Raw genomic sequence first — 26,716 nt, forward strand, 5'->3', positions numbered from 1 at the left:
CTAAGTTAATCACTAATTAGCTAGATCAATCAGCATTCAAGAAAATAAAATTTTTTTAGTATAATTTAATTAAGAAATTTTTTTTTTTTTCAATCACACTCAAGTAAAAAAGTAATAAAAAAAAATTGAATGAGCTTATTTACATTTTTCTATTTTAATTTGAAGTATAATCTATAATAATTAGTATTTTTATTGAATTTATATAATTTTAGTTTTATTTCGAGCATATTTAGCCTGTATGTAACATTTTATATGTATAGGAAGTAATTTCAAAAATAGTAATTCACCTAAATGAGAATTCATATTATTTTATAAAATACTTTCTTTATAAATAATCTTGTAATGCTTTGTTTTTTTCATATTGAAAGTTATCTAAAAAATATTAAATGAGTCTTTATCATAATTTATCAAAATATTTTCTTTTTTGTGTAAAAGATCATCTTGTGATTATATTTTTCTAGTATTGATTTATCAGTATTGTTTAGTTTATTTGACATCTTCACAGAATATGAAGATTCAACAAGCTAAGATTGGTTTTTTAGTCATCAAATATTTTTATAAATTATACTAATTATTTACCTTAAATATGTGTGCCTAGTATAAAATTGATAGAATTTTTAAGAATAATTTGAGGATAAGAAATAATTATTATTTTTAATAAAATACTTTTAATTTTACAAAATAAATGCTTGATGAAATTTGTTTGTTCATTGATAAATTAATTAATTAAATAAAAAAGTAAAAAAATTCTTTTAAAGTAAAACAAGCAATTAATTAAAATCAAATAATTTACAATGCAAGATTTAAATAGAATTAAAAACACTCAAAAGATCATCTAAACGGTTCCTTTATTTATATAAAAATAACTTAAAAGATCTCATAAACGTATTTATTTTAGAGATAGTTTAAACTCTAAATAACTCTAAGTTGCTATTGCTAAAGACTTCTAAGGTGTTGAATAGGGCTTTTTGACAGAGGAAAAAATTAACAAAGTCTATGAAGGAATAATCGATATGAAATATCTTTAAAAAGAAGTCATTCTATTTTTTAAAAATGTGATTGATACTGATTTTTTAGTACAAATGCTTGCAGCTTATGACATTAATTCATTAAAAATTATGATGTAAAATAACAATATTGATATAATCGGTATTAGGTTAGTCAAATGTGAATGATTCACTGACTCATCTAATTCCTTACTTCCTTCCTGTAGATAATTAATTACAAACAACTAAAAACAAATTTTACTGCAATTTACTAAAAAAATCTCTTCTTTCTCATATAATATATTAATTTTAAGTAAATTTATTCAATTTATTTTTATATTGTAAATAAACTTTATCACTTAGAATTAATTGTATTGCCTGCTTGCTTTTATATAATAAATATTCTTCTTCTGAATTAATTAATAAATTTGTAAACTCCTCTTTTTATCTCTTACTTGATATTATAATTGTAAGTTGAAATTATCTCATTGACATTAATATTTTTATTTATTTTTGACTTTTCAAGATATTTTTTAATCTAACTGAATCAATTTATAATTTTGTATAGTTAATTTTAAATATAAATTATAATAGAAATAATTTGTAAAAAAAAGATCAGTTGACTTTAAAAATAATAAAAAATTTTAGTTAAAATAATAAGCTATCATTTAACATATATATTTTATATGATTAATATCTTAAAGTTTTAAAATCACCTCCTGATTAAATATATAATCTAAATTAATTGATTATTGTTTGATATATTTTTTAAAGATAAATAGCCCTTAATATTTTTAAAATGGAAGATAAAAAAGATAAGTATTAGCCAATCAAGCTCTTAAATCCTCTCGAAAAGCTACTTTTTAAAAAAATATAGATAATAACTACTGATGGCAAGGTTTTGATAGGTAATCGTTTACTTTCTTTAGGATAAAGGATCATAATTATTATTTTATGAATGCTTGTATTAGGTATCTTGAAAGGTTTAGATTAAGCTTTAAATTCAATATTATCAGATTGTGTAGAGAGAGTTTTTTCATCAGAAAATAATACCAAAACTATTAAGCATGGTCTTTATTTACTTAGAGGTGATAACATTGCTGTATTAGGTAAGTTTCATTCTAGTTTTTTTAATATATAATCAAGTAATAATTGTAGACGCATTTACAAAAAAGGATTTTAAGATACTTTAACATTAAAAATCTAACTTTACTTATTAAAAAAAAGGTGAGGTAGATGAAGAAATAGAAAACTAAATAAACTACGATTCTAAAATATAGTGCTTAAAACCAATAACTAACTGAATTATTTTGAATTAGATTTTGAGAAATGATAATTTTTTGCATATAAAAAGAGTGTATAAACTATATAATAAAATATCAAAATATTGAAATTAATTAATAATATCTTTTCAAACATAACAAATTAAAAATATTCTTTTCAATATAAAAATAAATAAATAAATCTTTTATTGATATTATTTCAATATCAAATAAAAAACTATTTTTTTTAAATTTTTATAAATAAATATTATTTACAATAATAATTTATTAAATAAATAAGTAAATGCATGTTGATTAAATATAATTAATTCTTTTTACTAACATAAATTGGATTTTGTTTTTAAAATAATTTAAAGAAAATAATTATAAATCAATTAGATCTAATTGTATTTTAGAAAATTATCTAAATATCAGCTTTTCCAGCTAATTTTTATTAAGTTATTGTTGAAATACTAGATAGAATTAGAATTTCAAAGTAGAAAATTTAGTAAAATAACATTTAGCAAAGAAATGTACCATATTAAGGTCTAATTTGTTTCTTGCCAAATTAAAATAAATTATATATCTTATATAATAAAGAAATCTGATAAATTATTAGCTTAATAAATTAATTTGAATCAATATTAGTTATGGATAAAAAGGACTCTTCATAAAGGTCGAGCTCTGCTGATTTATTTTAAATCAACAAGAAGCTCAAATCATCTGATAAAAAGCTTAATTCTTAAATCAAAAAGACTCATTTTGTCTAGCAACAAACTGAAAAATATGAAAAAATAAATCATTTACTTAAGCATGAAGAATAAGGGTATTTAGATATTTATTATTAATATGATTTAAAACATTATTAGCTCTAATTAAGTTCATTGCTTTATTCTAAAATGAACAATGCAAAGTATATTTACTAAGATAATTTTATTGATAATTAAGGTATCTTGAAGCAGAAGGAATGGAGAAAACTTTAGCCTTCAAACAACATCAATTAAAAAATTTGCTTCCTATTTAGAATGCTGAAAAAGTAGACTTTTGATAAATTATTAAATATGTTTCTGAACATTTTTATAAAAAAAATAGATTTTCGATTTAAAGCTTGACTGGGGATAGTATAGCATAGATTACACACGTAATGGTAACCATCTTTTACTTGGTGGATCCAAGGGTCATTTAGCTATGATGGATTGGCACGAAAAAAAGCTTGCTTGCGAAATTTAAGTAAAAGAATCTATCAGAGATGTTAAATTCCTTCATGATGAAAAAATGTTTGCAGTAATAAATTGACAACAAAAACAGTTAGTTAAATGAACAATCTTTATATATAAATAGGTAGCTTAAAAGAAGTATGTTTATGTTTATGATAATTAAGGTATTGAATTGCATAAGTTGAAAAGCCACCTAGAGCCTAGTCATTTAGAATATTTACCTTATCACTTTTTGTTGGTTTCCGCTAGCAGACTTGGTTTCTTAAAATATCATGACACATCTACTGGTTCTATAGTTGCTGGTAAGCAGATAGTTTATTTTATTTGTTGTAATTAGGTTATAATAAAAATATTATTATTTAAAAGAATATAGAATGAATGCCAGAGATCCTGTTTGCATGAAGTAAAATCCATACAATGCTATTATTGGTGTTGGTGATAATAGAGGTTGTGTTAATATGTATTCTCCTAATACAAGTGAACCTTTAGTTAAGATGTTATGTCATAAAGGAAATGTTAATTCTCTTGCCTTTGATAAAAGAGGTTTCTATATGGTAACCGCTGGTACAGATGGTCTTTGGAAGGTTTGGGATTTAAGAACATACAAATTATTGCATGATTACTTTGCTCCTTCAACTGTTTCACATTTGGATATTTCTCAAAGTGGAGTCCTTGCACTTTCTTATGGATGTCGTACTTAACTTTGGAAGGACTGGTAACTTGAAAAATAAAAATAACCTTACATGAAGCACGAGTCATTTGGATACAACACAATAACAGACACTTAATTCGTGCCTTATGAAGATTTTCTTGGTATAGGTATAGATGGAGGATTTTCAAGTATAGTTGTTCCTGGCTCAGGAGAAGCTAATTTCGATGCATTTGAATCAAACCCTTATTAAACTAAAAAGTAAGCTAGAGAAGGTCTTGTTAAGAAATTACTTGAAAAGGTAAAAATTAAAATTTCTAACCAATAATAGTTATATTTATTAATATCGAAATAAATAAAAAGATTCCTAGCACTACAATTTCTTTGAACCCCAATAGAATTGGTACAATTGATACTGCAAGTAAAGAAGTTATAGAAGCAGAAGAAAAGGCTGAAAAGCAAGAAAGAGAAAAGAATCAAATTAAGAAAAAGAAAAATAAAATGCGTGGCAAAAATAAATCTAGCAAAGTAGAAGCAAGAAAGGAATTCAGCAGACAAGAAGAAAAGAGAGAAAAAGCTAAAGAAGCTGTTGATATAAAAATCAGAGCTAGAAATGCAGAAAAAGAAAAAAAATCACAAGAATTAAAAGTTTTAAATAAATTAGATTCAATCGACAACTTCGATCCTATTTATGCATTAAAAAAATAGAAAAAATTAAATTGAAAATAAATATATTAAAATCTATTTTATGTGTATATATTTTTATATTTTAGCCTTGCTTATTTTAATAAGATTAATAATCCAAATCTTCAAACACTAAGTCAATTTTCTATTAAATACTTACATAAAAATTGTGGTATTTAGCTTTTTATAATAATATAGTTTCTTTACAAGTGAAATTAAATGTAAAATAATGAAATGCATTCAAAAGTATCTTCAATTAAAACAATAAAATATGATAAAAAATATTTTTTTAAATTTGAGGTAAATAAAATTTAAATTTAGGTTATTAATTAGATGATTTTTTACAGAATTTTAATGATAACATAAATTTAAAAAAAAATAATTATATTTATTGCTCAATTAACAAGTTTCTTAATCTCAAATTAAAAAATAAAAATAATAATAAAAAACTATTTTTTGTAAAAATTAAATATTGATTTAGATTTTAATAAAATAAAATCTTTTTGTAAAAAACAAAAACCAAAAGATTATATTTTATATTCATAAAAAATAATTTTTAATTAAATTTTTTTTATACAAAATAATAATTTTTGTATTATTGTATCAATAATAAATTTTAAAATATTTTGTTATTATGATAAAAATTTTTAATTAAATTAAATTATTTTTAAAAAAAATTTTTTTTTGAAAAAAGGATCATAAAAGCTTTTATAACTCAAAATAAAAATTTTGAATATTTAAATTATCATTTAGCAAATGTATTTATTTATATTCAACATTGGTTGTTTTATTTGTAACTTTCTATTTAATTCTAAGAATTAAATTTTAGAATTATAAATATCTTTTTTAAAAGTAAAAATCAAATTAATAAATATATTATTTTTCTAAATTTTAAAAAAATTATATCATTAATTTTTAAAATAATCATTAATAAATTTAGTTAAACAAGCAATATAATATAAATGAAAGCTCCTTTTCCTAAAGGCGGTATTCCATCAATGATGGGAGATTAGTTAGGCGGTTTCAATAATTAGCAAGCTCAATAGGCTTAAATTAGCTAAGCACTAAATAACATGACTGATGATGAGCTTCTTAAATTAATCAACAGCAATCCTGAAGTAATAAATATTATTTAAATGCAAATATGGCTAGAAAATAGAAATTTATATTTTTAAATTGCAATTTTTAATTGTTTTTATAAAAATTACAAACTAGATAAAAAAATAATATGAAGAACTCATTGATAAACATAAGCATGAAATATCCCAAAATTAGTTAAAGTAATCTAAACCAGTTAATACCAAAGAATATTATAAAATTGAGAAAGAACTCGATAAATATTTAGATAATGAAGGTGGAATTGTGATCGAACCTGAACCACGTTTTGTATTCAAAGCATTCGAAAAAGGAACATAAGAAAAATTCTTTATAAATGTATTAACTCATCCATTAATTGATGTTCCAGAGGAAAAATATTTAGTAGATTATGAAAATTAGCCAGGATTGAGAGTTCCAATGTCATTAGGGCGTTTAAAAGAAGATAATGACAAAAGTATTTGATTTAATATTATTCATTTTTATGAGGTTTAATATACTATTTAAAAATAGAGGGAGATTTATGTAAAGTAGTAGATGCAATTGTCAATCCTAAAGTTGCTGATAACTTATAAAAAGATCCTGGCTTGTCATAATTTTTCATATAATTGCTATAGGGTTATTGCGAGACAAAATACAAAGTTACTTTGGATGATAGTAATATTTATATGCAAAAATATTTCTTTTTATTTTAATTTTATAAATTTAAAATTATTTAAATAGAATTCTCAATACCTAAATTAAAGTACAAAGGAAAAAGTATTGAATATTAAAGAGTTAAAGGTAAAAAGGCTCCTAAAATTTAGTAATTAAGTTAAGAAGATATTCAAACACAAGAGTAAATAGCTAAGAGTGGAAAGAAGTTAGTTCAAGAAATGAATGAAGGAAAGAAATAAAATCTGCCTATGTAAATTTTTTGAATAATATGTTTTTTGTAAATATAATGTGTAAAAATATTAAGGGGTATGATTCCTCGTCCTAAATGGAATCTCTATATTCTCTATAAGGATGGTACTTAAGAAGAATATGATGGTGATTTTAATCTGTAGAAACTAAAATACATTAAAATTGTTATTGAATTGCCTCTTTTGGTAACTGGTAAACACATATAATTAGAAGTAACTGATTCAAAAATGTACTTAAGAAATGGAAAGTTTTATGAGTTATGCTTGAAATATCCACTTAAAATCGATAAGACTTCTTATAAAACAGCATTTAGCACAACTAAACGTTGTCTTATAGTTAAAATGAAAGTAAATTTACAATTAATTAAAAATATTGAATGATTTTTAAAAATATTTTATTTAATAGCCTTTGATAGTAAAAGAAATAGAAAAAATTACTACAAATGTAAGCAAAGATTAAGTAGATGAAATTAAATAAGATACCACTTAAGTAGTAAATAAAGCTATAGGCTTATCAAATGATATGTTGGATGACTTAGTTTGATTTAAAATATTTTTTTACATTTAATAAATGTTAATAAGTAAAAGTAATTATTTGTATTTTTAGTATTTGTTTATAAATATTTTGTTGGCTTGCTTGCATTTAAGTTATTTAATATTTAAATACATTTTTTTTATAAGTAGAAATAAAAGATTTAAGGCAAATAGAATATATAAATTCAAGAAAATTTCTAAAATGTATCATTATAAAAAATTTTATACATAAAGGTAATTGATAGCAATATTTATCTTATTTGATATAAAACTAAACTGACTATTAATTTATCCTTCATTTTTGATATTAATTATTAATTTAATTAAAAAAATATAAGTAGATTGATTCAATCTGGTTGAAATTTTAAATTCTAAATAAACAATAAATAAATACAACACTAACTTCATTTAAAAAATGGTTAAAAAGAATTTATTCGAAGACGAAGAAGAGGAATAGACTCAATAGTAAACAAAAAATAAAAAAAGCAAAAAAGCTTAATAGGGTGAAGAATAAAATGATGAAGATGTTAATGTGAAGCTTAAAGTGAATAAAAAATTTGCTTAGAATTTTGAAAAAAAAATTCAAAGACAATTAATAGATAAAGCCAAAGCTATGTATGGCGCTGACTATGAAAGTATTTTTTTTTAAAATAATTTGCAATTTTAAGTTATAAATAACTTTAATAGAGAAAATAGCAGAAGGAAATGATGATGATGAAAGTAGCGATGTAGAGGAAGATTCTGATGGAGAATTATTAAATGAAAAAGTTAATGATAAATTTATTGAAACATTAGCAAAAATTAGACTAAGAGATCCTAGCATTTACAAAAATGATAAAAAATTCTTTAAAGGTACCTATTATAGTTATTTTACAAGCAAATGTCTTTAGCTTCAATGTTAAAATAAATATTTTATTTTAGAAAAAGACTTCGAGGTAGAGTAGAATGATAAGAAATCCAGTAAAAAAGAAAAGATGACTTATGCAGCTATGGTTAGAAAGGAAGCATTAGAGAAAATGGAAAAAGAAGATTTCTCTTCAGAAGAAGATGACTATGTACCATAAGTTAAGGGAGAAACAATTGCAGAAGAATAAAAAAGACTGAAAGATGAATTCAAAAATGCAGCTAAAAAAGTAGAATCAGATGATGATGAAGAAGAAGAAGAAGCTGATGCTATTTTCACTTAGAAAAAGAAATCCCTCTAACAAATAGAAGATGAAAATAAAGAATATAGTAAATTCTTAGAAAAAGTTAAAAGAAAGAAACAAAGAAAGGGTAAAGAACAAGATGTTGAAGTCCTATAGAATTTCTGGGGTGATGCATCAAAGCTTGATGATACTGATAAATTCCTTAGAAAATATATATTAACTAAAGGGTAATTAAGAGATAGATGCACACAAATGACTTTGTTAATTTGTTTTTGTAATTAATAATAGATGGGTAGATAGAGATGATATGGGCCTGGATGAAGAATTTGAAGATAAAGATCTTGAAGAAGATGATGAAGCTGACAGATTTGAAGCAAAGTATAATTTTAGATACGAAGAACCTGGAGCTAATGAAGTAGTTAGTAATAATTAATTATATAAAAGATAATGTTGAAATATTTATGTAATTTTTTAATTCAAATAGCCTATGGAAGAAAGGTTTAGGATTCTTTGAGATAGAAGGATAGCACTAGAGCTGAAAAGAGAAAAGAAAGAGAGGAAAGAAAGAAAGAAGAAAAGAAAAAAATTGATGAGGAAATGAAGCAAATGAAAGCAGCTACTAGAAATGCAATTTTAGATCGTGTTCATAAAATCCAAGAAATAGCTGGAACTAAAGAAATCAAGACTGATATCAATAAGTTGTTGGAAGAAGATTTTGATGATTAAAAGTTCTCCAAATACTTAGATAAATAGTTTGATTCAGATTATTATGAAGAGGAGGATTCTCATTTAGACGAACTTAAAGAATATGAAAAGAATTTAAAGAAATAAGAGAAATAAGAATAATAAATGGAGTTAGAAAAGTTAGGTATTGATAAAAAATAAATCAAAAAAATTGAAAAATCAGTAAAGAAAGCAGCAGATAAGGAAGATGATGAGGAAATTAGCAGCGATTGGAGTGATTTAGAGGAAGAAGAAGATGATATGGATGAAGAATTAGATGAAAATAATGATATTTAGATTGCATAATAAGATGATGATAAAGATAATGTTTTAAATGTTAAAACAAACATTCCTTTAGCAATAAAGAAAAATCTTAAAGATAAGTAAATAATGAATTACAATTTTTATTTTTATTTATGATTATTTATTACTTAAAAAAGTGAAATTTAAGCTATGACTTAATCAGATAAGGGAGAAGATGGATTGTATTTATGGTGGTATTGCGATAGTAATGATTTCTTTTATAAAATAAATGCGTTTATTAAAAAATTTTATTGGTTAAAATTAGACTGCAAGAAGGGAATACAACCTGGTTAATTCAGATTCGATTGTCAAGAATGTCCAGATTACACCTTGTGTAAAATTTGCAACGAAGGACAGTTCCATGATCATCCTCTTAAAAAATAAATAGTTCCTAAAAATTGTGTGGTAACTAATTAATTAATTATTTTTTATTTTTTGAAATTTAAAAACATTTTATTTTAATAAATTTAGCCTCCCACTGATGAAGAGATTTAAGAATTACTTTAAGAATATTAAGTTTGCAAAAAGTGTAATATAAAACTTGATGATTATTGCAGCTATTATTAATTAAATAGCAATAATGAAGTTATACTATGTGATGAGTGTTTTGATAAAGAAAAAATTGTTAGTAAAAAACTATATTCATATATCGAAGCTAAGAAAGTTGATTTGGAAGCTGTTGTTGATAAAGATCCATAAGCTCTTAAAAAATATATTAGCGATGAAGAAATCTAGAATTTGGTTGACTAGTATTACAATCTTGACTATGAAGACGTTATCACTGGAGGAATAAAAACAAGATTTAAAGTAAAAATAATATTTTTGAGAAAATTTAAAAATAATTTTAAACTTTATTAAATAACAGTATATGGAAGTTAAGCCAGACTCATATGGTTTGAGCGATGAGCAATTATTATACGCAGATACAAATGTATTGAATAAGTATGTATCTATAAAAAAATTAGCTCCATATAGAGACGATGAGGGTTTTGTAAAATCTAAAAATCTTAAAAACAAGAGCGTTATTAAATAAATCGAAAAATCAACCAAAATTAATAAGGTATTATAATCTTTTTAAAAATGTAATCACCCATTAACTAAGATAAATTTAATTTTAATTATAAAAGAAAATTGTTAAGAAAGACACAGAAAAGGGGCTCACTACTAAAGAAGATCTAAAAGAGTTAAAGAAAAAAGACAAAAAGAAATATCTTAAGGAATTAAGTAAACTCAATCAAGAAAAGCAAAAAAAGAAATAAGAAGAAGAAGAAAAATAAAAGCCTAAACTTGTTTTAGAAGATTTATCAAAACAAGAAAAACTCCAAGTTTCTCAAAAAAGACTTAAATCTTATGGTTTTTGATTAAAATTAATTAGTAAATAATTTTGGCAAAAATTTTGCTAAAGTGTTTTTTTAAAAATAATATATTTTTTTTATTTCTCTGTTAAATATTAAGAATATTTGTAAATAATTTATCTTTCCCTTGCTTAAATCACACAAAATTTCATTTTATTTTGTATATTTATAAAATAATTTAACATTTCACCTAAAAATAAATAAACATTTTATTTTTTCTAAATGTATTCGACTTGAAATGTAATTTATATCTCAAACACTCTCATTAACCATTTTGTTACATATATTTATCAGAAAATAGACATAACGTTATTTTTATGAAAAAAAAGTAAGTTAAGCTATTTCTTAAAAAAAATATTCTATTTTGACTTAAAGTTAAGTTATTTACAAAATTGTAAAAAACAATTTACAAACATTATTGGAACGAACTAAATAATTTTTCAGTAATGCAATTTTTAACTTAAAGTTTTTATTTAAATGTATGAAAGATATTTATCATAATTTTTATAATCTATGGCAAAATATTTCGTTTTATACATATACGTATTTTAACGCATAAATCTTCTATAAAATAAGCTTGTTTGAACAAATTTAGCTATGCATTTCATAATAGATGAAATTATCAAAAAAACAGAATTAATTAACATCTCTCCAAACAAAAAACTATCTTTTTTAAGTAAAAAGCAAATTAGATATTTGGTGGTGGTGAATTATTTATTTGATAATAAAAACTTACCATTTCATAATAATTTATTCTCTGTAAAAAGAGAAAATAGTTACATTTAAAAACCATTCTATAACATTTACAACAACAAAATTTATATTATTTCTAATTTCATTTCTGCATTTATTAACAACTAAAATACATTCTTAAGAATATATTTTATGGGTAATTGCAAAAAATAGATAGATACTTTGTAACAATACTTTATTTAAATTTAAGAAGCTTAAATTAAGATTGTAAGATTAAATAAATTAGTCACATTTTTATTATTTTAAATGATGTTGACCAAATATCTAATTATTTATTGGTATTTAATGTAACAATGAATCTTGATTTTAGTAAAATTAAATCTTAACATCATTTGTAACTAGAAAATACATACAGATAGACAAACAAGCATAAAAATTCTTATTTGACTTCCATAGCAAAAATAGTTTATTTAAAAATAAAAAGGAAATTAAAATAATTAATTTTTAAAATAAGTATTACTCAAATCAATAAAAAAAAGAGAAAGAAATAAATAAATAAAATTTGTTTAAAAAATAAATGATATAAAATCTTTAGTCTGAACTCACATCACCTAATTATTCACCAACTAAAGCTCATGATTTTAGATAGTCTGACTTGTCTCCTACTAAGATAAGACTCTAACATTCTGTTTCAAATGCTACTGAAAATCAAATTTTTTCTGGCACTTTCTCACAAATGAACAAGAAAGTTATACCTAGACCTGCTTAGGAAGTAAAATTAACTATTTAGGAGGCCCTTTAAAGGGTTGGCACTAATGGAAGATATTAAATTATATGTAATATATTCTTTTTCCTTTAATGGTTGATAGCAGGTGCTGTTTTAAATTCCCCAATATTTCTTTTTTTGAAACCGACATTTGAGTGTGACAACGGACTTAACGGAACTGAGTGTGAAAACTGGGTATGTAAATAGAGCAACCCTCTCTCTTTCGCCACTTATATTCCCAAATCTTTAGTTATGTAATTTGATCCTCCTCTTATATGTGAAAGATAGGTTATAGCTGATAGTATAATAGCTATAACTTACAGTGGTAGTATAGCTGGTTTTATCATATCTTCTTACATTTCAGACAATAAAGGACGTAAGTTTGCTTCACTTATATTTTGGATTTTTGCAGGTATTGGAAGCTTGCTTAGTGGAGTCCTCATCCAATCACCTTGGCTTGTTGCTGCTGGATTATTTGTTTCTACTTTTGGAGTCAATCCTGTCATCACATACGTATTTTGCTTTATCAATGAACACTCAGGTAAATCAAATTTAATTAAATTTGGATATTATTAAAAAAATTTTAATGATACTAGATGGAAAATTCAGAGAGTACTCTTTGGCTTTGTTAAATGCTTTATTCGCTATTGGAGCAATTTATTTAGCAATCACTTAATATATCACAGATAATTGGATACATCTATAAATCTATTTTATCGCAATACCAATTATTGTATCAAATCTCTTTTATTATTATATTTAAGAGCCACCAATGTAAATTAGAAAATCATAAATTAAACCAATAATTAATTATGTTTTTTTTTTTTATTAATTAATTAATAGTTTCCTTTTTTAGCAGGATAAAAAAAAGGCTATTAATATCTTGAATCACATCGCTAAAATAAATAAAAAACCTTAAATTAAAGAAGAGGATCTAAAAGAAGAGCCTACTTCAGCTGAATAAATAGATCAACCTTAAAGCAAAACAACTCACACTTATGGATATTTAGATTTATTTAAAAGTAAATCTATACTGATAACAACACTCTGCTGTTCATTGATTTTGTTTATAATCCAATTTCACTTGTATGGAACTAACCTTACATTTTCTAGTATTGGATTGGAAGTTAAAATAAATACAGTAATTATTTATTCTGCTGAGGCAGTTTCTAACTTACTCACTGGTAAAAATTTTAATTAAATAGAATTTTTTTAATATGAGTTTTATAAAATAGTTTACATTATCCCTAAAATCTCTAGAAGGAAAAATGGATTCTTAATGATAGCAAGCAATATAGTTTTCTTGCTCTTCTTCTTTGTAAAGCTTCCATCAGACTGCGATGGATTCTGCTCTCAAAAAATTGCATAAACCGTCCTAATGGGAGTGGCAAGATTCTTATTAGGTTTTTAGATAAATATTCATTAAGTATATATAAGCGAGTTGTATCCAACTTCTATCAGATCAATTGGAATAGGATTTACTTCTATTGTAGGAGTTGTAGGTAGTATTATATGCGGTTATTTTGTAACATTTTTCTCTGTTGAAAACCTCAATCCAATTGGTTCTATGGGTATAGCAGGTCTCTTAGCTAGTTTGCTGTATATCCCTCTAAAAGAAACACTTAACCAACCCCTAGAAGATAATATTCCAGAGTAAACTGTATAAATGCAATCAATACCAAGCACTAACATAATCGGCACATAATAAAGTAATTTTTTTAAAAAATTTAATATCTTTATAAAAATTAATTTAAAAAATAGTTATTCCAGAAAACATTAAAATATAAAGTTGAAAAAATTAACCAACCTACATTGTTACATACGCACATACTAAATCAATCAATATAATTAAAAAAATATTTTATTAATTATTTATTTTGTTTTATATTTATTTATATATTTTTATTTATTTATTCTCTTCTTCTTCTTAAAGATTATTCATTAACTAAAAATCAATCAATATTTACATCAAAAAAACTTAAATATTTTTAATATCTTTTGATTAAATATTCAATTATTTTTTATAAATTCATATCCTTATGCTGTTGAAAGTCAGATTTAAAAAATTTGTAATTTTGATTATTTTAATAATTAATTTTTAATTTTACTATGAGATAAAAAATAAAACAATAGAAGAAGAAGATAAAACACTCTTTTTAAATTAATTAAATTCAAAATAGATATCTAAAAAAACAATATTTTATATCTTTCATTCATTTATTGAATCTAAAAAATTTAACAAATACAATGTAGCTTGTCTAAAATTTTAATAGAAATAAGTTTATTTATTTCAAATTTTTTGTTTGTTTAATTAATCTTTAATTTAATTTATTTTATTTTTTTAAAACACTTTTAAAGGAAGTAAATAAGTTTCATGAATATATATTTAATAAAAGATATTCTTGGATTATATAAAAAAAGATATTTTAATTCTAATTACATTTTATATTAAAATTGATTATATAACTTTGTTATATATATCATAGTGATTAATTGAGCTTGAAAATGATTATAATACTAAATATTATTGTTATCATATCATAAATAATAATACATAATATAAATATTTTACTTGATTGACGTATTAGATTTTGAGTTTAATTCAGCATAAATTTACAAAATATGTTTAATTTATTAATTATTCAACTAAAATTTCAAAAATAGCTCATTTGTAAAAAAATAAATTAAATAAAATTCAATAGGATTTTAATTTTTGCTTGAAAAAAAGTAAAAGGAAATAAATAAATAGCAAGGAAATAGATTTTTTTAAAATGTAAGATTATTAAATATTAATAACCATCTTCAAGTAGCGACTCACTAACTAATTCAATCTTTTTAACTGAAACAAAGGAACGAAGATATCTTTAAATTTTTTTAGCAAGAAAACAGCAAATTTGATAAGATACTTGAGGATCCAAATCTTTCAATAGAAAATTTATTAGATGAAGAATCAATCATAAATGAATTTAGGGGATGCAATCCTCGTCTTCTTTAAAAGTAATATCTTTAATATTCTATTATGAGTCTACTGACTCATTTCAATCAATGAGAAACTTATCATTTATGCAAATATCAAAATAAAGATTAAAGAACTACGACTTTAATAAGATGGTCAAGTTTTTAATTGAAGAGCCAAGCGAGCAAGATGACTAAAGAAGATAGTTTAAGTAAATAATTAAAAATTTTATTATTTAAAATAAATATCTTTAATTAGAGAACATTTTCTTAAAGGGAAACTAAACTAATTGAAATATTTAATTTATACTTGATTATCTATTTTAAAATATTTAGATATCCCTACATTTCTTGTGAATTATTAACATGCAATATTGGAGCTATTCCTGAGTAGTTTTTCGAGAGAGAACCTTTAACAATAGATGATGAGCACAACGATTCTGCTGAAAATTAAATGCTTTTAGAAGATGAACACTCTCAAACTCACGGAGAGCAGTAGAATGGAATTCAAATCAAAGAAAGTTTAAGTGATACTTCTGAAGAAGATAATGAGGAGTTAAATAAACCCATTGGAAGAATTTCAATGACAGGAGATTAGCTAAATAAAGTAGAGTAAGAAAGAATGGACATCGAAAAAGATGATGAAGACACATCTTCAAAACATTAAAACTTCCAAAATTAAAATTTAGAAATCTCAGAATAGCAATAATAGGAATAAAAACAATTGCAAAAATAATAATAGGAATAATAACTAGAAGATAGCAAAAATGAAATGGATATTTCATAAGAAATGAATATATCTACAGAGTAACCATCTCAGCCAGGTAAAGTAGTTGAGGAATAAATTACTCAAAAAGCTGATGAATTATTTACTGATGCTATACTTTAAGCGCAAGAAGAAAAAAAGAAGCAAGAATAGCTCCGCTCAGAATTAGAATAGAAATATGAAAAAATTCCTTAGGACAATATGTACCTATTTGGTTTATTACTCAGCTTTTTTGAAAGTAACAAGGAAGTTAATATTACTTTAGCTGGATATGTTGCTAAAGTCTTCTTACATCTATTTGGTTTAGCTAAAAATAAAAACAAAGATATAGAGGTAAATGAAAAAAATAAATTATTTGAAAAAATTTGCTTATTTACTCTAAATATTCAATTAATTTAATAGCTGATTAAGAAAAAATATTATCAAATTAAGTTAAAAAAAATATTTTTGATAGGCTAAGATAATAAAATTTATTAAAATCAATTAGCCAAGCGATTTATAATCAATTAATAATATTTCTTTTCAAGATATTTTAATTAGATTTCAAAAAAACATTCACTAAGTTTATTTGTTATTGAGCTGTAATTTTTCTTATGAAATAAATAGGTAATTGAATATTTGTACAAAAATGAAAACAATTTACTAAATATGACCAAATAAATGTAGAGCAGATCTTGCTCAGATATTTTAGTTAAATCTATCAGCTTTACTAATTAAAAATTGAAAGAAAAGTTTCTTAACATAAAATTGAAAGTTATAGATAAGCTAATTGAACTATTAAGTGATGAAAACAACGACTTGGAAGTTTTTGCTAACACTGTTCTTTGCTTTTAAGAATTGATTAGTTATTACACTAATTATACCGATGGTAAATAGATTGTCGAATATGTTATTTCTCAGCCTATTTTTAGCAAATTACTTAATAATTCGACTTCACAAAACGCTAAAATAGCATACCATAATGCTAGTGTAGTTTGTATTATTATATAGCTCTTTAATGTTATTGAAGTAAAATATATTATATAGATATATTCAATATCCAATTACTATCTTTAATTTTTAAAACTAAATTAAAGTCAAGAAGAAGTGATGAAGATGAACCTTCATTCCAAGAATTTGATATAGATTACAATGATGCTTTATAATTATTTAGCACCTATATTAAAGCTACTATAGACTACTTAAAAAATTACTAATAAGATGAAACAATTAAAACAGTTTATAGATAAGAGTTAAAACCTTTAGGTTAGTCTCGCTTAAAAATTGTTGAAATATATTGTGTTGCTCTTAAATAAAGTAATTTTTATGTTGTTTAAGAAATGGCATAGCATAATCTTCATGCAGTGCTATTAGAATTATTCTTGAAATACGAATGGAATAATATGCTCCATACACTTGTTGAGAGAGTTATAATTTAGTCAGCATAAATTAATTCTCATGCTATGAGAAAAGCCGTATTTACAGATGCAAAATTAATCAATTTCTTATTAGAAGCTACCAAGTAAGTAGATTCTGATATTGCCAGTGATGCACCTACAAAAGTTAATTTCAGGAAAGGATATCTAGGACATGTGACAAAAATAGCTAATTTTGTTCAAAGATTATGTGAAAATAATGCTGAAATTCAAGAATATGTTGATCGTAAAGATTTTAATTAAAAATTATATTTCCTTTTTAGTTAAAAATTTAAAGAGAGAGCTTCCTTCATCCACTTAAAAAATAACTTCAAAATTAACTCAAATAGAATTATTGCAAACTTTCAAGTTTATTTAATTCTTTAAAAAAATCTTCTTAATATTTTTATGAATAAAAATTTATCGATTATTCCTAATAAGGGAACATAATATTTAAGACCTAAAATTAAAGGGATATCAGTATATTTTTTAGATTTTATTAAATTTATTTTATATTTATATATTAGATGATTTATGGGGCTAGCTGAGAGATAGCTATCTAGATTAAACGAATTAAAATAATAATAGAGAACTTGGTGATCATGCTATGATTTATCATGATTAACATTCATCTTAGCTTCATTGCAGTTATGATATTGATGATATTAAATAAGTAAAAAAAATTATTAAGTTTCTTTGAGATAACTAAATTCAATATATTTCTAATCAAGAAGTCTGAAGATTTTCTTTTTGGTGTACCATATCAAAGTGAGCAAAATAAATTAAAAGAAGAGGAAAACCATGAGCACAATATTGAAAATAACGAAGATGAACAGGAGAAACCAGAGTCAGATGAAATGTTTTTTAGCAACATAGCAAAGAGCATTTAAGATGATGACGTATTTATTTAATAATTAAATAACTGTCTAATGTGTTTAATAATTTTTAAAAATATTTTTAGAAACAAGAAGAGGAAAATAGATAATAAGAATAGCAGCATCTCGAAGGATTTGGTTTTAGTGATCCATTTTTAAATAACTATTAAATGACAACTTCTTAAGAAAAGACAAAAGGTTTTGATGCTTTTGAGTTCTTCAATGTGTAATTTGAGTAAAAACAGCTAACAATTAATTTGATTTTTTTAATATAAAAATAAATAATTTAGGTAAAATACAAATTAAGATAATAGCGAATAACAGAAATAAGAAGATATATTTAAAAGTTTTGGGTTTACAAATTCTCCTTAATTATCTGCTTCTCCAAGCCCAAATGAAATTTAAAATGAAGATCATGATTTAGATAAATAATAGACATAATAGCAGTAGTAATAGTAATCATAATAATAGTAACAATAACAAAATTAGTAACATGAAGATAGCCAAGAAGATTTGAATAATTAAAAATAACAATAATTTAACTCTGCTTTTGCTGATTTTTGAAAGAAAGCTAGCTATTTAAAAAAACTTAATATTTTAAAATAAATTAAAATTATAAAAATACTTTTCGTAAAAAATATAAATAAATAAATAAACCTTTTAAAAAAATGATGAAACATCATTCATTAGCATTAAAAGTTTAAGATTCTATCAAGTTTCACTTGAATATAATCTCAAGAAACAAGGATTTAATGAAGTAATAAGCTAGTTCATTTCTGAAATAGCTTTAAATTTATAAAAAATCAATCTTTTGTTTTTAAATTTTTAATCTATTTATAAAAAATCAACTGAGTATGCTTTATTACATGAATCAAATACATAAATAAATAAATTAATTAATAAATAAATTTCTATCTTCTTTTACTGCAAACAATTTATTAAAATTGTTAAGAAATTGATTGCTATTGACAAAATAGACATTAATTTTTAAAATAATTAATTTTCAGTTTTTAAAACATATAAAATAGACACTTTTTATTCTTGAACTAATTAATTGTCAGTATTTAAAACATATTAATTAATTAATTAAATAATAAGTATGTTATTGTAGAATTAACTACAAATACTTTATTTTTACTTGATAAAATAAAAAAAATTATATTTTTACTATTTAAACAAAATTGTAATTCATGGTGGAGTTGTGTTATTAATTTTATATCTAAAAAGTATGTTAATAATATCTAATAAATTTCAATAAAAAATTAAATATTATTAAAAATTAATTAATTGAAGCAACTAAAGAAGCAAAAAAAAGTGTATGAAAAGTAAAACATAGCTAATACTAACAAGTATTACAATCAAAATTCTCTTGTATGTATCACAATATTTTGTAGATTATCTCTTTGAAGATTATGATAAATCTACTGAGCTCTTTGAGCAAGAAGGTACACATAGCATTATAGTTGAACTTTTGAAATTTACTGCAAGATGGGATTCTCATTTCTTCATAAAAATAGCATTCAAAGGATATGAATATGAAAAAAAGCACGCATTTCTTGAAACTTACCCTAAATTCCTTAAATTAATCTCATACATATCATAAAAGATGTTTAACCTTGATAACTTTGCTTCTATTCTTTTAGCAGGCTTTATATCAAATTTAATTTTAAACGCGTTAAGCACTGTTTTGTTATACAATATAACGAGGCTTAAGTTCCCTAATATGAGCGATAAATTTTGTTATGCTGTAATAATCTTATTTCAATTTACTCCATCTAGCGCTTTCTTTAATGCAGTCTATTCTGAATCTTTGTTTACTTTTGTTATCTTTTTATACTTGTTTCTCTTTTACAGGAAATACTAGACTATCCCTAAGAACTAAAAAGGTACTCATCTGTTCACATCTATAACCAATTACTCTTTTTCACTATTACCTAGTATTGTATTGACTTTTTCTGTCTCAGTAAGATCTAATGGAATGATTTGGGTCGTTGTCGTAGGTTATCCAATCCTTGAAGCTTTTATTTTGAATTTAATCAATTCTGCTAAAGGGAAATTTGATTTCAAAGTGCTTTTTAACACAATTTTTTGGGGTCTACTCAACATCTTTTTATGTTTAACACCATATATTAGAGTACTTATAAGTGCTGGATCAGTTTACTGCTAGCCAGCATACTTTGAAGAAAATCCACCTTGGTGCAAAGGAATTTTACCTAATATATATAATTACATCTAAGATAAACATTGGAAAGTTGGATTTTTGACTTATTATACGCTTAACAGAACATTTTACATAATATGGGGATTGTATACTTTTATATTACTATTTTCTTACATCATAAAATACTTATACAGCTTAAGACAAAAACCAGAAACCCTATCCATCTTCTCAGGTTTCGATATGGAATCATAAATGCTATATACAATAATATTGTTTTTCATTTCAGTGTTCTTTGCTCATGTGTAGTCAAGTACAAGATTCTTTTCTTCAGATCCAAGTCTTTATTGGTTTTTAGCTGATATTTTATTTAATCATGAAAATAAGTCAAAAACTAATACTATTTCTAAGATATTAACAATAGCTTACTTAGTCCATTTCAATATTGCTGGATTCTTCTTATACTCTAATTTTTACACTTGGACATGATTTATTTGTTTTATTATGTAATTTCATTTTATACACCGTATTTTCTATCAAAAAATTTAAATAACTATTCATAAATCAATCTACACGTATTTTGCTGTTAATAATTCTTGTAAAATCAATCAAACAAACAAACAAGCAAACAAATAAAGTATTATTTTTTAAATTTTAGATAAATTTAAAAAAAATTTACGCTTCGGGGTCGACAGAAAATCTTGGACAAAAATTAAAAATTGATAACTTAGTTTGGTTTAAATAAATAATATATAATATTATAGACTGAAAGAGATTTCTAAGAATTTTAAATTATTTCAATTTTATACAGTTTTATTAATTTAAATACAATGTACAATCAATTAATTCATTTATTCATTTATTTATTTTGTTTTTAAAAAGAAATTTAATAAAAATAGCCAAATTTATTATGATTCTTATAAATAATTTATTGTTTTTATAATGGAAGAAGACTAAAAGGTTTTTAGTCTAATTCATTCATTATTTTAAATTATACAAATTAAAAATATTTATTTTTAATCTTTGCATGAACCAATTTAAAATTGAGTAAGTAATCAGTCCTTTGCTAAAATATACCAAAATTCAGCATTTATTTTTGTCAAAAGGTAATTTGGAAAAGTAAGTAAGTATTCTAAATTATTTCAACTAAAATTTAAAAATACTTAGGCATGCATATTAATTAAATAAGATTATTGTAATGCTCCTAAATATATAAAGGAAAAATAATTATTTTTAATTGCATATAATAATTTAAAGCTAAAGAGCCTACATACGCTACTATAAAATACAAAAATTCAACCCTATTTATCATTGACATAGTCATATGTTGTTGGATACGAACGAATATTTAGAAAATGCCCTCCATATAAAGCCAAATACCATGGATTTTCCTCTGGAAATGCTTTATATGCTATATCTGAATTTAATTTAAATCCAGTTTCTTTAAGAATTTCGGTTGTATCTCTTAAAACAAACTTATATTTTTAGTAGCATAGGTCGAAACATCCTATATCTATGTTTTTTTAAAGAGTATCAAAACATCTTTTAAAGCAAACTGATGTAATATCCTAATTTTTAAAAATAAAATATTAAACATAGTTTCAAAAATATTTAATCAAGTTAGAAAAAAGTTATCTATGATAGCTCAAATACATGAATTAATTCTTACCTTCTATATTGCATCAATCATATCTTTTCTTTCCTCATTATCCATTTCTAAATCCAATTGTTGCTAAAAAGAAGATACAAATTAAAAAGTATATTTTGATCTTTTGATTAATAAAATAATGATTGATTGCTATATATTTGTTAATATAGATTTATTTATAGAACTTTCCCTAAAACAAACACAATCAATAAACACAAAACTCAAACAAGCAAAAAAATAAATAAATCTAAAATTTTTAAAATAAGAAAATATTTTATTGTTTGTTTTAATATAAATAGTTAGTTAGTTAGTTAATTAGTCTTTCATTGCTTTTCTTTTTTATCTTGACTCTTGTTTTATCTGTAATACCAATTTTCTATATTTTTTAACAATATTTTTTGGACAGTATCTAGAGTGTGTTACTAGCAATTAATGTCAATAGGAATAGTACAGGATAGGGAGCATTATTTCAATAGGTGATTTTGAATTGCCTAAAATTTATTTAAAAGTATGTCGGTTTATATTTCTCTTTCCTTACTATCACTTATTTTTTGGATAACCTATTAATTATTGATATTAAATCTATGCTACTTTTTACTAATCACAAGATGGAAGGCTACAATGACTAGTTAACCTTAATTAAACTTTGCAAAGTAATCTATGGCTTGTCTGATACGGTCTTTTTCTGCTGCACTTTCCCATTCTTATGGTTCAGGCTAAAATAATTAAATCTTTTAAAAATGTTAATAAAATGAATAATTCCACTTTTTGGAGATAATATGTTACATTTTATGAATCTTATTCGATTGAATAGTCATCCAAAATATCTCTTTCGTGAATGCTACCTTCAATATATTGAGATAACTTTTATTTGATTTAGTCTGATTTAATAATCTATTCGTCTTCATTTTTTATCTTCAAAAAAAACGAAGGATTTAATTCCGTGCCTTCAATAATGACAGGTTTGCCTTATGATAAGCACTTTTAAATATCAGTGTTAGCTCCTTTTCTAACTTAATAGCATCTTTATTCATATCTTTTGATTGTTTCATCTAAATCTATGCTAATATCACTAAATTAATAATATTATATATATCATTCATTAATTCTTTTGTTAATGATATTAATTTAATTACTTACTTCCAATGATTTTATTTTGAATCTCCGACATGCATCATCTCCATCACACAAGAAATAATGTCTGTCTATAAAACATTTGATATATTCATTTTATCAGCTAGCTAATTAGCTATATTTGACTTTCCTATTTTGGGAGCTCCGAATATTAAAATCACAATAGGAGTTCTCATTCTATAAAACCTTCAATAAAAAGACTCTTTAGCATAAAAAATTAAAGATAGTCTATTAATTAATTAATTTATTACTCAGAAACTATTTTATATGTCCCAATAACTCCAGCAGGATTTGTGGGAATTTGTTAATAGATTGTTTCAAATAAAATTTCCTCTAATTGGTTTTAGTTAATTTCTTTGACTTCTTTTTCAACTAATTTTTTTTTAATAGATTTTGCTATACTTGCAGCTGTTTATTTATCAATCTATTTCATATAAAACATATAAAGTAAAATAGAATGAAAATATTTTCCTTACATAAATCAGTGTAAGCATTCTACTTATCAAATATCTAGAGAAAATATAATAGTTGTCATTCAATGTGACTTTAATCTTAACTAAATCATATAAGTTCACAGTCTTATTTTCTAAATTCTTATCCATATTTTATTTTCCATCACCATTAACTTTAAATTTAAATAAAATATCTTAAATATATGATTGGAATCTTGATTGAAGATAAATCATTCTAATAAAATTTTATTTTGCATATTGTTCCTAAAACCTCTGCTTAAAATATTATATTTATTTTTAAATTACTTTCACTTTCTTAGTTGAACTTAGAATGCTATGTAAAATCAATCTTACTCAAGTCAAGTTAAACTATTTTCTGATCTTAAGTATTCATCAATAGTAAAGAGAAAGAATGACCTATTCAAAAATATTAATTATGAAGTATCTACTTATATGATGTCGATAATTTGAAGCGCTTAACTAAATATGGTAATTAGTTTTTATTTTTTTTTTTGTTATGTATTTTTAGCAATTTAGATTTCTATAATTTATAATATTAATTTTTCAATCGACAATTAGATCAACTTTTGATTAAAACTTTATGACTGACAGAAACAATAATAAATATCTAATATAAATAATTAATTAACAAAAAAGCTCGTATTTTTTATTATTTAATATTTATAGTAGAAGATATTCTTAAATAAATTAATACATAATTTATTAAAAATTTGCATAAGTTAATATAAAAATACATCCATACTTTATTTAAAAAAAACAAAGGTAAGATTTATTTTTTATAATATCATTTCATTTTGTAAAGCTAAAGAAACTTTTTTCGTCTTTTTTGTTATTAAAAAGACCTGCTATACATACAATTGATTGTTCTAATTTGATTTAATATTTGTAGTAAAAGATATACTTATATGAATTAATGCATTATTTATTAAAAATTTGCATATGTTAATATATAGTTACATACATACTTTATTTAAAAAAAACAAAGTAAGATTTATTTTTTATAATATGATTTCATTTTGTAAAGCTAAAGAAACTTTCTTCGTCTGCTTTGTTGTTAAAAGGACCTGCTATAAAATTGACTGTGCCAATTTGATCAAAACCTTCTTGTTCGGTAGGAGCTTGGTAATCTTTGAAGAATTTATGGATGGGGATTTTACCAACTCTTTTTGAAAAGTGAGTCCTGTTTTTGTTGTTTTCTCTTTAGTTATCTAAGTGGAATGCTAAGTCCTTTGTAATTTATAAATCAAATGCTCTAACCTAGATTTCTTTAAAAAGATAATATAATATGATTAAATATTTAAGAGTTTTTGAGGAAAAAAGTACTGTGTTTTTTAGCTAAAGCTATGAAATCTTTACGGCTTTCAACGGTAGGATTAGTATTATCAATAACTACATTTTTTTTTTGTTAAATAGCCTTTTCAGCTGCTTCTAAGCACTTGGGCATAGTTTTCAAAGTATCCTTTTATTTTAAAGTTAAATTTTTCATCTAACATTCATAATTTTATTTAATTTTACTCTGTTAATTCTCACATAATCTTTAAGATAATTCTCAACAAATGTTGACTTTCCTGAACCTGCTGATCCAACCATAATAATCACTATTTATTTAACATAAATAAGTTTGTATATATTTAAAATAAATATTTAAAAATAATACTTTCTTATTTATCAGAAGAAGTTTTTACCCCTTTTTGTTTGAAAAGATCACCTTAGGTTGGTAGATTTTTAGGATTAAAAAAATCTGTAGTAGAAATATTTTCCTTTTTATCTAAGAATAATTGATCTGGAGTGTAGAAAGTCAACCCAATATTCAAAGCGAATTTTCTAATAATTAAAAAAAATTAAATATCTTCATTTAAAAATTTTAATTTACAAGTCAGAGTCGCTAAAATCTTTAACAGGAGCTTTTCTGCCTGCAGCATCTCCACAATAGAAAGAATTTTTTTCATCAAAGGTGGGCTTTGTCTTTATCTTTTATAAAAAGTATTCCCACATCCCTTTATAAAAATTATATTTTTACAATATTGAATGAGATAAATACTTTTGATATTTATTTATACCTTTGTTTGGCTTCTTATTTTCATCTTCTTATGTTGCATACAAGGAAAAAATAGGTAATTCTAACTATTTATTTATATATTTTTAGAGATAATTTTAAAGAATCAGTCAAATATTTTTATTTAAAAAGATACTTCATTAGCAATATTTGTAATCTTTGTATTAATTTCCTTGTGAGTTGTATGGCCTTTGCCAATACCACCTTAATTAGAAAAAATAACTATAGTAAAACCATCTTTATAAAGCTGCTACATTTTTGATTTCACTTTTACATCCCATAATAACCAATCGTGCTCATTTTAAGGGAATTTTTTACCGCTTTTAGTTCTTATAATTGTATAATCCTAATCAAAAATATTTAATATTATCAATTAAATATAAAAAGTTCTTTTAATAAAGTTGCCAAGTCATTAATTTTAAGTATAATTGAGATTTGAAAACTTTTAAATATTGTGATTAAAATTTATCACATGATGATTTTGTTTATTCATATTTAATTATGGTGAGAATAGAATGCAAGTATAAAAATTCAATTAAGCTGCTGGCTAATGTTAAAATATATTTTAATTAAGCTTATTTTACCATATCAAAGCTTGCTATTTTATCGCTTTCAGCAATATGCCCTTTAGGAATTCCAACTCCTATTGTTTTATGAGTTGACCAAGTATATTCTATGCTTTACTTGTTATCTTTTTTTTCTTCTTCTTGCTCTTCTTCATCGCTATTTTATTTCTTTGGAACTTTTCTAATATAAATTTTTATCTTAAAGCATGAAACTTAAACAAAGCTGGTTTTACTCAATTTGCTTTTCTTCTTTCTTAGCTTTTTTAAAACAATTTAAATTTAAGGGGGTTTATTTAAATTAATGAAACCTGCTGATCTTGTAGATTTTGATGACATCTTTGCTATTTATTTCTACTTTCTAATTAACTCTC

At 23.1% G+C, this 26,716-nt stretch overlaps 11 protein-coding genes across 11 annotated transcripts; 8 read left to right on the top strand and 3 right to left on the bottom strand. All coding sequences in view use genetic code 6, as the record gives it.

Annotated features, from left to right (window-relative positions):
- Positions 1-794: 794 nt before the first annotated feature.
- TTHERM_00189610 (hypothetical protein) lies at positions 795-1,175 on the top strand (the record flags this gene model as incomplete). The annotated part of the gene is made up of 1 exon (XM_001016637.3): positions 795-1,175. The coding sequence occupies one exon, from the start codon at positions 795-797 to the stop codon at positions 1,173-1,175; it is 381 nt and encodes a 126-aa protein (XP_001016637.1).
- Positions 1,176-1,785: 610 nt separating this feature from the next.
- TTHERM_00189617 (U6 snRNA associated-like-Smprotein) lies at positions 1,786-2,290 on the top strand (the record flags this gene model as incomplete). The annotated part of the gene is made up of 3 exons (XM_001470767.2): positions 1,786-1,894; positions 1,958-2,095; positions 2,214-2,290. 3 exons carry the CDS (start codon positions 1,786-1,788, stop codon positions 2,288-2,290), a joined length of 324 nt encoding a protein of 107 aa, XP_001470817.1.
- A 608-nt stretch (positions 2,291-2,898) lies between these two features.
- TTHERM_00190620 (62.3 kDa TRP-Asp repeat protein in SER3-ILV1intergenic region protein, putative) lies at positions 2,899-4,837 on the top strand (the record flags this gene model as incomplete). Its single annotated transcript, XM_001016639.1, has 6 exons — positions 2,899-3,074; positions 3,197-3,284; positions 3,341-3,532; positions 3,590-3,767; positions 3,832-4,415; positions 4,478-4,837. 6 exons carry the CDS (start codon positions 2,899-2,901, stop codon positions 4,835-4,837), a joined length of 1,578 nt encoding a protein of 525 aa, XP_001016639.1.
- Positions 4,838-5,760: 923 nt separating this feature from the next.
- On the top strand, positions 5,761-7,342 carry TTHERM_00190630 (pre-RNA processing PIH1/Nop17 protein; the record flags this gene model as incomplete). The annotated part of the gene is made up of 6 exons (XM_001016640.1): positions 5,761-5,916; positions 6,014-6,350; positions 6,407-6,550; positions 6,617-6,800; positions 6,855-7,146; positions 7,205-7,342. 6 exons carry the CDS (start codon positions 5,761-5,763, stop codon positions 7,340-7,342), a joined length of 1,251 nt encoding a protein of 416 aa, XP_001016640.1.
- Positions 7,343-7,747: 405 nt separating this feature from the next.
- Positions 7,748-11,229, top strand: TTHERM_00190640 (KRI1 family carboxy-terminal protein; the record flags this gene model as incomplete). Its single annotated transcript, XM_001016641.3, has 9 exons — positions 7,748-7,967; positions 8,020-8,184; positions 8,254-8,707; positions 8,769-8,902; positions 8,965-9,586; positions 9,644-9,711; positions 9,772-9,911; positions 9,978-10,313; positions 10,372-11,229. 9 exons carry the CDS (start codon positions 7,748-7,750, stop codon positions 11,227-11,229), a joined length of 2,997 nt encoding a protein of 998 aa, XP_001016641.3.
- A 902-nt stretch (positions 11,230-12,131) lies between these two features.
- Positions 12,132-14,113, top strand: TTHERM_00190650 (MFS transporter; the record flags this gene model as incomplete). The annotated part of the gene is made up of 5 exons (XM_001016642.2): positions 12,132-12,861; positions 12,917-13,094; positions 13,164-13,504; positions 13,556-14,029; positions 14,082-14,113. 5 exons carry the CDS (start codon positions 12,132-12,134, stop codon positions 14,111-14,113), a joined length of 1,755 nt encoding a protein of 584 aa, XP_001016642.2.
- An 882-nt stretch (positions 14,114-14,995) lies between these two features.
- On the top strand, positions 14,996-18,874 carry TTHERM_00190658 (SIT4 phosphatase-associated protein; the record flags this gene model as incomplete). The annotated part of the gene is made up of 10 exons (XM_001470768.2): positions 14,996-15,093; positions 15,171-15,317; positions 15,404-15,487; positions 15,612-16,374; positions 16,648-17,049; positions 17,118-17,682; positions 17,963-18,108; positions 18,167-18,334; positions 18,397-18,536; positions 18,601-18,874. Coding segments are annotated over exons 1-10 (2,691 nt in total). The 5' UTR covers positions 14,996-15,091.
- A 754-nt stretch (positions 18,875-19,628) lies between these two features.
- On the top strand, positions 19,629-20,957 carry TTHERM_00190659 (mannosyltransferase Pig-V protein; the record flags this gene model as incomplete). The annotated part of the gene is made up of 1 exon (XM_001470769.2): positions 19,629-20,957. One exon carries the CDS (start codon positions 19,629-19,631, stop codon positions 20,955-20,957), a length of 1,329 nt encoding a protein of 442 aa, XP_001470819.2.
- An 806-nt stretch (positions 20,958-21,763) lies between these two features.
- Positions 21,764-22,182, bottom strand: TTHERM_00190670 (hypothetical protein; the record flags this gene model as incomplete). The annotated part of the gene is made up of 2 exons (XM_001016644.3): positions 21,764-22,036; positions 22,138-22,182. The coding sequence occupies 2 exons, from the start codon at positions 22,180-22,182 to the stop codon at positions 21,764-21,766; spliced, it is 318 nt and encodes a 105-aa protein (XP_001016644.1).
- Positions 22,183-22,439: 257 nt separating this feature from the next.
- Positions 22,440-24,096, bottom strand: TTHERM_00190680 (ATP/GTP nucleotide-binding protein, putative; the record flags this gene model as incomplete). The annotated part of the gene is made up of 6 exons (XM_001016645.3): positions 22,440-22,847; positions 22,903-23,188; positions 23,257-23,436; positions 23,502-23,674; positions 23,727-23,875; positions 24,009-24,096. 6 exons carry the CDS (start codon positions 24,094-24,096, stop codon positions 22,440-22,442), a joined length of 1,284 nt encoding a protein of 427 aa, XP_001016645.2.
- A 638-nt stretch (positions 24,097-24,734) lies between these two features.
- Positions 24,735-26,681, bottom strand: TTHERM_00190690 (DNA 3'-phosphatase; the record flags this gene model as incomplete). Its single annotated transcript, XM_001016646.2, has 10 exons — positions 24,735-24,988; positions 25,047-25,182; positions 25,239-25,321; positions 25,381-25,547; positions 25,597-25,720; positions 25,784-25,847; positions 25,916-26,125; positions 26,364-26,526; positions 26,579-26,603; positions 26,654-26,681. 10 exons carry the CDS (start codon positions 26,679-26,681, stop codon positions 24,735-24,737), a joined length of 1,254 nt encoding a protein of 417 aa, XP_001016646.2.
- Positions 26,682-26,716: the final 35 nt, after the last annotated feature.

Source organism: Tetrahymena thermophila (assembly GCF_000189635.1).
Source record: "Tetrahymena thermophila SB210 genomic scaffold scf_8254638, whole genome shotgun sequence".
Classification (NCBI taxonomy): Eukaryota; Ciliophora; class Oligohymenophorea; order Hymenostomatida; family Tetrahymenidae; genus Tetrahymena; species Tetrahymena thermophila.